The sequence below is a fragment of the Taudactylus pleione genome, unplaced genomic scaffold (genome assembly GCF_031769625.1).
Source record: "Taudactylus pleione unplaced genomic scaffold, aTauple2 ptg000053l, whole genome shotgun sequence".
NCBI classification, from domain to species: Eukaryota; Metazoa; Chordata; class Amphibia; order Anura; family Myobatrachidae; genus Taudactylus; species Taudactylus pleione.
The window spans coordinates 41,277,953-41,290,879 of NW_028284455.1; the positions used below are offsets into that span (position 1 = coordinate 41,277,953).

The 12,927-nt window shown below is 47.5% G+C and overlaps 1 protein-coding gene across 1 annotated transcript in view; it reads left to right on the plus strand.

The window, feature by feature from the left end:
* The window catches only part of LOC148535392 (acyl-CoA dehydrogenase family member 11-like), a 670,105-nt gene that overhangs the window by 631,084 nt on the left and 26,094 nt on the right, over positions 1–12,927 (plus strand). The window contains exons 17-18 of the mRNA XM_088463865.1: positions 6,392–6,546; positions 9,586–9,702. Coding sequence (XP_088319991.1) covers positions 6,392–6,546; positions 9,586–9,702 — 272 coding nt within the window. The remainder of the gene's footprint in view (positions 1–6,391; positions 6,547–9,585; positions 9,703–12,927) is intronic.

Below are 12,927 nucleotides of genomic sequence, written 5' to 3' on the forward strand. Positions count from 1 at the left end.
ACTAGTGGTAATGCATAGGGGGATTACTACTGGGGGCAATGCATAGGCGGACTACTACTAGTGGCAATGCATAGGGGGTCAACTACTGGGGGCAATGCATAGGGGGACTAAAGGGCTTTAATGTGCAGCATAATGTGTAAAGGTCGGGGATGGCTGTGTGGCATCATTTGTAAGGAGCATCACTGCGTGGCTGTGTCTCAAAATGTGTAAAGACTGGGCATTACTGCACGGCATAATGTGTAAAGGGAATTAATGTGCGGCATAATGTGTAAAGGCCGGGCATGGCTGTGTGGCATCATTTGTAAGAGGTTAGGGGAGGTCTGAGAGTTATATAGTGAGCTCTAAAGCATAAATTATGATGGGACCCAGAAACAGTCAGGAAGGACCCCATTTTTTTAAAGTGGAGGGTCCCTGGGACCCACATATTTTGTCACTCACCGCGATCACTCGTAATGAGAAAGGCAAACCAATTCTTGGTTGCATAGGGTAAAGAATCAGTAGCAGAAAGAAAGCAGTTATAATGCCACTGAATAGGTCATTGATATGACCTCATCTAGAATACTTTATTCAGTACTGCAGGCCATATCTCCAGAAGGATATAAATACTTTAGAGACTGTACAAAGAAGGGCAACTAAAATGGTGAATGGCAAAACTAAGGGGTAGTCCGGGTGTGCACCCATTAACCTCTTGCCAGAATTTATTTATCTTATTGCAGTGCAGCTTCCAGGCGGGGGTGTGGCGTGAATAGACCCGCCAGCACTGCACATTGATTTATTGATCCCTGCCCCTCACCTTTATCCCCAGGATGGCAGGCAGGGGCAGGCTGCCAAATGCCCCCCAGGGCCAGACCCAATTCAAGTCATTGGCCCAGCCACGGCCACTGCTATATATTGGCCACACACTACCCTATACCATAATGAGGCAGTGTGCAGCCATTTTATGTTAGCAGCACAGCACTCCAACTTTAATCACAGTTTGCTGCACCCACTACTATTTCCCCTGCTGTCTGGCCAGTGACTCCTCATTTACTCTTTCCCATTGGCTGGACTGAATATGAGATGCACGGAACTCAATGTGACTTCCTTCCAAGTTCCAGCTGCTGCCTGCCCTGCATTCTACACTGTTGGGGACCGCTCAGTACAGGAGCAGGTGTGACCATCAGCCTAGAAGTAAGTGCCTAATCATTCACATCTGCTCTAAGCCCAGCTATGTGTGCCTCTGCCACTACCCATGTGTGCCACTGCCCCTACCCATATGTGCCACTGCCCCTACCCATGTGTGCCACTGCACCTACCCATCTGTGCCTCTGCCCTAACCCATGTGTGTCACTGCCCCTATCCATGTGTGCCTCTGTCCCTACCCATGTGTGCCACTTTGCTTACCCATATATGCCTCTGCCCCTATCCATGTGTGTCACTGCCCCTACTCATGTTTGCCACTACACCTACAGATGTGTGCCACTGCCCCTACCCATGTGTGCCACTGCCCCAACACATGTGTTCCTCTGTCCCTACCCATGCATGACTCTGTCCATACCTATATGTGACTCTGCCCCTACCCATGTGTACCTTTTCCTGTGCCACTACCCCTATCCATGTGTGCCCTGCCCCTAACCATGTGTTCCACTTCCCCTACCCTGTGTGCCACTTCCCCTACCCATGTGTGCCTCTTCTTCTACCCATGTGTACCTCTTCGCTGTGTGCCTCTGTCCCTACCCATTTGTGAATCTGATCTGGGCAGCTTTCCTCTTTGCCCTGCTGTAGGCAGAGCTGTAGTCTAATAAAAAGAAACATTACTGCTAGGCATATATTGTAAGTAATTAAAAAAGAAAAAAGGTGCCCATTGCATCTTGTTTGAATTTAGCCACTCAACATACTTTAGATGGAGTCCCATGTCTCTGTTCCCTCTTTTGCCTATGTATTTGTCTGACCCTTTCTGTCTCTTCTCTTTGTCTATAATATTCTATATGCCCTTCTGTCTCCCCATCTGGTTCTATTTGCACCCCTTTTGAATTTGTGTGTGTCTGTATTTTCTTTCCACCTTTCTTTCTCCCTGAACCCCTATATGCCACTATGTTCTACAATTTGCCCCCAAATGTAATTTTCCACTGTATACTCAATCCAATTTTCCTCTTTGCTTGCACCTTTTCCTGCCTATCTATTACGCCCTCTCACTCCTTAACGTCCACCTCCTCTTCTAAAGTTTCTGGAGAGCTGCAGGCTGCCTCTAAGTAAGAAGCAATGTGGCTGAACTTGAGGCTGTGCAGCTGAAGTGTTAATTGTGACCTTTGGCAATTTGTTTAAAGGCACTCATGCAGTGGCGTAAGTTCATCCCAGACGCTCGGAGGCAAGTTCTACTTTTGTGCCCCCCCGTCATAGCCACTGACACTATAATGTAGTAATTCACATGCTGACAGACTATAGATGGACAAAGGCAGCAGCTGATTGTCTGACATGGAGCTCTCCACTAGCGTATGGTGGCTTCTGAGCAGTGGAATAACTAGGGGGGGTCGGGCAGGGTGCGTGCCCTTGGCGCTGTGGGACCGGCGGCGTGGGGAGGCACCGCCGGCCACGGTCTGGCCCGCCCTAGTTAGCCACCAGTGTAGCGTCGACTGCAGTGAGTGCGGTCAGCGCTACACATTTACACATGACCGGCGCTAGGCTTCCAGTGCCGGTCCTGTGCTGCACACCAGAGCCCGTTCCCTCCCCCTGAGCGCTTGCTCAATAGCGCCAGGAGGCAGGCTCAGGCTGTGCATAACACACGCATCACCACCAACGCTGGCAGCGATGTGTGTGTTAAACTGCAGCCAATGAGAGTCAGCTAGACTCTCATTGACTGCTGCAGCATCCACTGCAAGAGCCGGGCTTCCGTCCGGCTCCTGCAGTGGGTAATGGGACAGACGTCATGACATCATGACGTCTCACCCATAATGCTGAGCGCGCCAGCCCGGGAGGACCTACTGGGGGCACAACGGGGGAGGGGGTTGCTACTACTGGGGGGACCTCTACTGGGGGTGGGGGCACAACGGGGGGGTGGCTACTACTGGGGGCACCATTGTTGGGAGGACCTCTACTGGGGGGGATATTACTGGGGGCACCATTATTGGGAGGACCTCTACTGGGGAGGCTATTACTGGGGGCACTTAATCGGGAGGGGGAACCTCAACTGGGGACCACTACTTGGGGGGGACTACTACTGGGGGTATTATAAAAGGGGCCTACTACTAGGGGCACTGCACTGGGGGGACCACAACTGGGGGCAATAACAGGAAGGACCACTACAGGGACCACTGGATAGGGGGGGTCACTACTGGGGGCCTGCATTAGGGTGACCACTACTGGGGGCACTGCATGGGAGGGGGGGTACTACAGCTGGGGGCACTATATAAGGGGCTTACTGCTAGGGGCACTGCACTGGGGGGACCACTACAGGGGGCACAAGATAGGGGGGATCACTACTGGGTGCCTGCATAAGAGGGACCACTACTGGGAAAACTGCATGGGGGGGACTACTGCTGGGAGCACTCTATAAAGGGCACTGCATGGGGGGGGGACTACTACTGGGGGCACTATATAAAGGGCACTGCATAAGGGGATACCGCTACTGGGCGCACTGCATTGTGGGGACTGCTACTGGGGGCACTGCATAAGGGGGAACACTACATAGGGCACTGCCTTTGGTGGGACCACTAGTGGGGGCACTGAGTAAGGGGAACTAATTGGGGGCTGTAAAAGGGGGACCACTACTGGGGATACTGTATAAGGGGCACTACTATGGGCCTGCATAAGAGGGACCACAACTGCATACTGGGGGTACTGTATAAGGGGTACTACTGGGGTTAAGGTGCATATTAATAGGAATGTTCAGCGTGAAAAAAAGGGGTGTGTCATGTTGACACACCCCTTTTTTAAGCTACCACGCCCATTTTTTTCCACGCACGCCGAAGGCGTGCGCACATGTCGGGTTGGTGAGCGGGGGAGCTCCCTTTTCAAATTTGCCCTGGGCTCAAAATACCCTAGTTACGCCACTGCTTCTGAGGTGTCAGGAAGGGGTGCCATGTATTGGGCGGCTGTGACGGTACACCCTGGGTACATAGTTACAGCCCTAAATGGGGTGAATATGTTGAGGACAATAGAGGAGGAGCCCCTTCAGAGCTGGAGCCCGGCGGCAGGCGCCTCCATTGTCTCCCATAGTTCTGCCCCTGCACTCATGACAACCTATTGTGACAATTTCAAATTATTTTAGTGCAATGGCAATTTTCTTTGATGGAGATAGCCCTCACTTTTTGTTATTCATAAAATCTATGTCATCTCTTTTTTGTAAGAATTAGAAGATCACTTTTATGCTGGGTGATGTATTTTTTGTATATTTAAAATATATTTTATGTGAACCTGATTTTTTTTACATGTGTTTTATGTGGGTCTGGCTTTTTAACATTTATTTTAAGTGGATCTGTCTTTCTTAATGTATTTATGTGGATCTGACTTTTTCAAAGTATTTTATCAGGATCTGGCTTTTTCAATTTTAATTTTGATCCTGCTTTTCTTATATATGTAGTATATGCAGCCTTTCCTATATACTCGTATTTGGGTGGATATTCATTAAGGTTTGAAAAGAGAGAGAGAAAATTGTTAGGGATAAAGGAGTCTATTTACTAATCTTTGGATAGAGATAAAGTCAACTGAGATAAAGGGCCTGATTCAGACCCACTCGCAAGCGGCTGTCCGCTCACAAGTGGGTCGATGGTGTGCACTGAGCATGCGCACGACGGCGGGAGCTCCGTCGTGCGCATGCGCCAGACAACCTGCACGCACGTATAGGCTGTGGGTGGTGACCCACAGCTATACGAGCGTCCAGGAGGACGCTCCATAATTATGGAGGACGGCCCTCTTTCAGAGCGTGCGCTCTGCTCAGAGCGTACGGCTCTGAATGAGGGCCAAAGTCCCATCCAATCAGCTCCTAACTGTCATGTCACAGACTGTGTTTAAAAAAAAAATGACAGTTAGGAGCTGATTGGTTGAGACTTTGGGGTCTATTTACTAAGCCGTGGATGGAGATAAAGTGAACAGAGATAAGGTACCAGCCAATCAGCTCCTAGCTGTCATTTTTCAAACAGCCTGTGACATGGTAGTTAGGAGCTGATTGGCTGGTACCTTATCTACGTTCACTTTGAGACTGATTCACTACTGATCATAACTGCGATTGCAATATCGATTACACACACAGTCTGACTGTGATAGTATGTTAATCCATTGCAATTGCTATGCTATCGCAGCACAACATAAGGACGCTCACTTTACCTTACACAAATTCGCAATATTTAGCAAGACTGCAAAACCATCGGTAACATCGATTACAATCAGAGCCTAACTCACACTTGCACAAGCTCTGTCCTTACTCAGGAACTGCTAACTTCATCACACGCTATGAGTACTCAAGCTGCAAAAGGCATCGCAGTGGATAATTTATGCACACCCCTATAACATCATTCAAATGCACTGGCATGACTGTGTTTCGCCGACCACCCTCCGGTCACCTCCCACAAATGGCATTTCTTGTCAATCACTCTGCAATGGGTCTGCGAAGTCACTGGTTCGTGCACGCACACCCAGTACATACACAGGTGCAGAACGCAACAATCTGCCAATTGTGTGCATTAACGGGGTTGGAATTGGTATCTCCAGCCAAGGCTTAGTAAATAGACCCCAAAGTACCAACCTATCAGGTCCTACAGTATAACTGTCATTTTTCAAATAAACATCCTGTAAATTGACAGTTAGGAGCAGATTGGTTTGCAATCACAATTTTCTGTTGGTGGGTGTCTGTGTGAATTCACAGAAGTTTTCTCTTTAATATTTCTGTATTTTTATAGTTGTATATATTATATGATAGATCAGGGGTGGAGAACCTTTTTTCTGTCGAGAGCCATTTTGCTATATATAACATTATTTGCTGGCCCGGTGCAGGTCATGCCCCCTCTGTGTGATGTCACACAGTGCATGGCCACAATTGCCGGTGATTACAGAAATGCCCGGAGCATCCTGCACTGTAAGGGTAGTGGTGTGACCTGAGGATGCTCCAGGCGGCACTACTGCATAGATTCTGGCTGCAGGGTGCAATCCTAGGAACCCTGCTAACTAGATAAGGCTAGCAGAAAAAAGCTTAGAGGGCCAGACCAAATGATTCCGGGGGCCAGGTTACCATAAGGATAAAAAAGGGGCAGACTAGATGCGCTAAATGGTTCTTATCTGCTGTCAAATTCTATCTTTCTATGTAACTACTCTACCAGTGCTTATTTAGACTAAACTATTTGTGCCACGGTTACAAATGATTTTACCACCAAACAACAATACTTTAATATTTAATGTGTAATTGTCTTCCTTTACTCAGGTGAGGGTCGTGGTTTTGAGATTGCTAAGGGTCGTCTTGGTCCTGGACGTATACATCACTGTATGAGGACCATTGGAGCAGCGGAGGCTGCTCTTCAGCTAATGTGCACAAGAGCTGCCCACAGGAAGACTTTTGGAAAGAAGATTTATCACCATGTAAGCACATGGGCTAGCATAATTATGTGGGACATAGGGCTCTATTTATTAACATTATTTTTACTAAAATAAAGTGAAAAAGGGTGTTTTCACACCCTTTTCACATTATTTTAGTTTCACCTGTAGTTACTATAGGGCAATTGGAGTAGAGTTAGTAAAATTCTACTCCAACCCCCAGTATCACTTATTTTTAGTAAAGCAGATCGCATTTCCCATAATTGTAATGGGAAATGTGATCCGACCTAAGTTACTAAAAATAAATTGTAAAAAAATACCGGGGGAAGCCCTGTGATAATAACGCCACCTGGAGGTGGCGTTATCCAGGGTCTCCCTCGGTTACCGGCCTCCTGCCCTGCTCTAACGGGGAGAGCAGAGGCGGGAGCCGGTACCAGTAATCAGCTATGTGGTCTAAGCAGACCGCAAGCTGATTGCTGTAAAAAAAAGAAAAAAAAAATTAAACATTTTTTTTTTACTTACCTGAATCCAGGGACCGGTGATCGGGCCTCCGGTGATGGCTCCTCTCCGGTCAGCTGGTCTCCCACAGTGCACTGGGGCCCGGTCATCAGGTGATCGGGCCCCAGTGCAGGGAGATCACCTGATCGGGAAGCCCGGAGAAGATCACCGGAGGCCAGGAGGATGCAGGTAAGTGTAATGAAGGGAGGGGGGGTCGCGGGGGAGGGAGGGGGGGTCGCGGGGGTCCGCGATCGTGGAGGGTGGGGCTTAGCGCCATGGGGCGGGGCTTGGCGTCGGTGGGGGGGAAGTAGCGGTGGTCGGTCGGCGCATGCGCGGGCTCTTAGTCGCAGTATTTTTTCCGAAAATACCGCGACTAGAGTGCGGATGGGATCCGCAGGGACAGAGCTTTATCGCAAGCTCTGTCCCTGCAAGGGATTTATAGTAAATCCCTGTGATATTGCCTGAATTCGCAATGCGAATTCACTCGGTAATATCACACTACAATCCGCATTCAATATGCGGATTGTAGTAAATAGAGCCCATAGTGACTAACAGCTTTATATGGGGTTACAGAAGATACATTGATATCTTAATATAATGTGTAAATATTTGTGATATAGTGCCGTTGTTGGGCACTGATGCAGTACATCCATCTGATGGCCAATTAAATTTTGACTCTTAATGACTGGCATATTAATGTGAGGCAGAGTTACTGGCATCCTTTGGGGCTATTGTGGTATCATGTGTGGGCACAGGAACTGGGGATATCTGAGGCTACACTGACCTCCTGAGGTACAGTGGGGGTCATTCAGACCCGCTCGCGAGCAAAGAACGCTCGCAAGTGGGTCAATGTTGCCCCACTGCGCATGCGCACAAAGGAGGGAGCTCCGTCGTGCGCATGCACGAGACCCGGCGAGCGACGAGGAATACGCCGCTCGGGGTCTCGCACCAAAGGGGGCGTGCTGTCGATGGTGAGTGACAGCACGCCCCCTTTGGTGGGCGTGCCGGGGGCATGGCTGTCAGACGGAGGCGTTCCCATGGGAATGCTTACAGTCTGAAGCCGGCCCACTGACATCAGTAATGATGTCAGTGGGAGTGATTTTGGCTCTGATAGAGCCAAAATCACTCCTGGGCTTGCGGCAGCGAGACCCTACCGCAGGGTCTTGTCGCAAGCCCGATGGTCGCAATGGTCTTGACCATCGCGACCATCTTTTTGGCCGCTCGCATATGCTGTGGGTGGTCACCCACAGCTATGCGAGCGGCCAGGAGGCCGCTCCATTTTCAGGTAGGAGGGCACTGATTCAGAGCGAGCGCTCTGGTCAGAGCGTTTGGCTCTGAATCAGGCCCAGTGATTGACAATAATATGAGGGCAGATTCTCTGGAATAACTGCCTGTGGAAGGTACTGCTTGTAATTTCCCAACTGCTCACTGCTACTATAATCAGTAAAAGGACACTGTGGGGATCAGGAGGCCAGGCCTCAAATCTGCAACTGTGTTTAATACCCCATATGTTAGTAATCCATTTTTTCTATTGCAACACAACTTACAGCTGTCTCTTGCCAGGGGTGAGGCCTATACCTCTGACAACTGCCACACTACATTGCACAACATTATAAAGGACCATTGCTCATGTTTCTACTAAACATAATCACTAACTCTTTCACCGTAGCAAGTAATATATTGTGTTCAAGAAGCAGTCTTTACATGTCAACTATAAGTCTTTAGTGAAGCCTTCCCTAATAGTAGTGGGTTTCCCTGGAACAGCTTTTTTTCTGAACAGGATGGAGTGCACAATTTCTCATAAATATTTTTTCTCTTCAGGAGACTTGTAGGTAAACATATGGCTCTGCATGATAAAAGAAGCAAAACAAAAGCCTTAGGCATAGGCAAACGCAGGGGGGTTTCCATCTGCATGGAAACCCCCCTCACCAGCCCACACCATGACCACAATAGAAATAGTAATATAATAGATTGTTACTAGTGCTGCATGTTCTTGTCAGTATCACAAATTATATAATTAGCACCACCTGTGGATCTTTTAACATGTATCAGCCAGTAATAAATAACCTGTTCACTAACTAGAAGATCTGGAAAACATGCAGTGTTAGAGATATAGAGCCCAATATGTACATATACAGTATGTCCAGGGCAGTGCTAGGTTCTTCTGCTGCTCCTCCAGGCTCCCGGACTTGCTCCAATAATCTGGAATGGTGCTCACATCCAAATAAATACATTCAGCTCAGTCAAGATGGCTTACTGACGCATCTAATGGGTTACTGTGATCGCTGGTCCTGTATATGCTGGAATTATTGCACACAATACACTTTGTATGACGCTTATTAAAGCTGGTTAAGTACTAATTCTGCCCTCTTCATTGACAGGCCACACTTACTCTAAAATTAAGCCTTAGGAAACCCCCAGTTTGCCACTGCCTTAGGGGATGTCTCATTTCCTGTTATATGTCAGGGGAATAAGCAAACACACAACTTATTATATGCTGATTTTAGTAAATTACTGTCATAGGATTACAGGAAGTTCTTACAATGTCTATAAACAAATGTGGTGTCCCTGTTTTTCTTCACACAGGAAGTGGTGGCTCACTGGATAGCAGAAAGCCGCATTGCTATTGATCAGGCAAGATTGCTCATGCTGAAAGCTGCAAAAGCCATAGACACAGTCGGTAGTGCACAGGCGTGGAAAGAGGTACAGACAACAAGATAAGCATTTTAAATCTTATTCAGGAATTTCATAAACTGTTCAGCGTTCTTTATGGCATATTACTTTGAAAGATGCCAAAGATCTGAAATATAATATCTCCTACATCTGTTAAATACTAGGATGAAAATGAATGGCTTTGATTAAATAGGACACACAGGCCCTGATTCAGAGCCAGACGCTCTGACATAGCGCTCGCTCTGAATCAGGGCCGTCCCTCCTCCTTTTTGGAGCAGCCTCCTGGCCGCTCGCATAGCTGTGGGTGACCACCCACAGCTATAGCGAGCGGCCAAAATGATGGTCGCGATGGTCTTGACCATCGCGACCATCGGGCTTCCGATGAGACGCTTGTGGTAGGGTCTCGTCTGCCGCAAGCCCTGGAGTGTTTTTGGCTCTATCAGAGCCAAAAGCACTCCCACTGACATCACTAGTGATGTCAGTGGGGCCGGCCCCAGACGGTAGGCATTCCCATGGGAACGCCTCCAACTGGGCAGCCACACCCCCTGGCACGCCCACCAAAGGGGGCGTGCTGTCAATCACCATCAACAGCACGCCCCCTTTGGTGCGAGACCCATAACGACGGCTTGGCCGTCGTTATTCGGGTCTCGCGCATGCACACGACGGAGCAGCCTCCGTCGTGTGCATGCGCACTTGAGCAACATCGACCCGCTTGCGAGCGCTTAGCGCTCGCGAGCGGGTCTGAATCAGACCCACAGTTTACTCATATCAATCTGTTCTAAAAGGGCTTCTAAAACTGTAAACTTGTATATATAAAGAATTCACCAGACAGGGAAAAGGAAAGAACAGTAACTGCCCCAGGCACCTTATCGGATTCTTTTTTCCTTCTGGCACAATGCAAAGGGGTGGGTATAATTTTAGCGCAAAACCACTCTCCAGCCCTTTCCCATCTAATTCAAATACACAGACAAAGCTGTGTGCACTACTAAGATATGCAAACAGCTCGCGCTTCATGAACTATTTTTAAGATGTTCATCTACAAAGTGATCTGACTGCTTAGCCTGGTACTTGTGTGGCCACATTTGAAATATCTGACTATTTGGTCAAATCCAAACATCAGATTTTAAAATAATTATTGGTAATAAAGATATATTTTAAAAATATTAGAAATAAAGCTTTTTGATAAATAAAATGGTGTTTACTTCATTTTTTCCTGTAAAATATTAGTATCAGAGAAGACCAATATAGCTGTGCTGCCTTATTCCTTGGATAATTCAAAGGTATACCTAAAGCACTTTTCCTGTAATAAGCCAAGCTCTGCAATTAAGGGCCTGATTCAGAGGTGGACGCTAATTCCGGCGAGACTGTCTTTTTATGCAATGCACCTGCAAATTTATGCTAATGCTGCAGCCAATTAGTACAGAGAAGCCCAATGGCTATGTCTCTAAACCGCCGCTTTGTGTAAGAAGTTACCTCATCCATCATACCAGGGGCACTATAATGGGTGCAGGGTGTATGGTGCACACAGGGCCCTGGGTCCAGGGGGGCCACAACACACACCCTGCACAAATATATAATTATACTTCCTTTTTGGAAATCTCCAGAGTGCTGCTGTGCAGTGCCGGGCATGAGCTGCAGAGCTGCAAAAATCACAGGGAAAATGGCAGCTGCCATTTTCCTGGTGACTCGCGCATTCAGAGAATAGATACTGTAGGGAATAAGGTGCGAGCTCCATTTTCCCAGAGAACCGTGCATGCGCAGTAGATTTTGGCATTAGGCCAGAATCTACTTCGCTGTTGAGAGGAGGGGGCTGCACAAGGGCCCCCTCCTCTTAAAATTCCTCTGCATTGCACCATTGAACATTTGAGCAATCCTAGTGTCATACATAAAGAGTGGACATGGGCATGGCTATGGAGTACAGGGATCAAAGAGCTAGGCGGAGGAGTGGCAGGCTTCAATGAAACATGCAGTTCTAAGGGTGAGCTTATAGGCTAGGTGAGAGTCTGAATGAGTGTAGTAGGGCTACTCTTCTCTGCAGCTCCTCTCCGCTTTTATCTTCACAGACTAGATATAATGACATCTTGCTGCACACAGTCTTAACCCTCCTGTCCTGTTCGGGTCTATTTGACCCGAAACTAAATTCATTTCGGTGTCAGTTCGTTATTTATGTATTTATGATTTCCATATTTTATGACTTTTATTTTTTTGGCAAATAGTTCTTATGATAAAAAAATCTAGGTTTTAAAATTTTTTTTTCAAGTTATGAGTAGTTAGTACTATTCTATTGTTCGGGTCAATATGACCCGATGTCAATATTATACTAGTGACCGTAAATGTTTCGAAACACATTACTTCAACAATCAAAATTCTGAAAGTTATGAATACAGGGCCTGATTCAGAGCCGGACGCTATTTGCGCTCGCTCGTTCAGAAAAAGGGTCCGGCTATTTAATTTGAGCGCTCACTCTTTGCGGTCTGTTGACGCCTCTATGTCTGAGCGAGCGAATGAAACATGCGCTCGCTATTTTGTAAAGACACCCCCTGGCCGCTCGCATCATACGTCATCTCCGCTATTTATTAGATTAATCGAGTACATCGAAAGGCGTCTGAACTGCTCGCAGTGCTTGTGGTTGGATTTTCCTACCGCAATCATGCGAACAGTTCAGGCTAAGAAACAACCAAGTGACGTGGTCGATAACGCTGCTTTGTTAATTATGCACACCCGTTTTGACCGTTTGGCACGCCTGCGTTTGGATCTCCACTCCCCGTTTTCAAGCACCTTCCCGTTACCACCCACAAACGCCTCATCCTGTCACTCAAATTAGCAGGCACTCGCAATTTTGCGAACACACGTTTTCCGACCGCACTGACTGGTTGGCGCAAGCGCATTACGACCCATACGCATGTGCAGATGTGCGAACATCGCTCGGAGCGAACGAGCGGCCGCTTACGAGCGGATCTGAATCAGGCCCACAGTGTCAGTTCATTGGTTTACATTTGGATTATGTCATCTTTTCACCTTTTCACAAATTTATTCACAAAGTTTCAACAAGTGACCGTAATGTGGTCGTAGATTAACAATTAGTTGGATTTCGAGGGTGCTGCCCTTTCAAGCAGTACATTCCCTCCAAGCCAGCAAAATCTTGACTTTACCTGATACTAAAACATCATATGTTCTGAAATAGCAAGTGTATACTGGAAAACAGCCAGGAGCGAAACCAGAAAAAAAACAAGGGGTGAGAGTTGTGGAAGATAA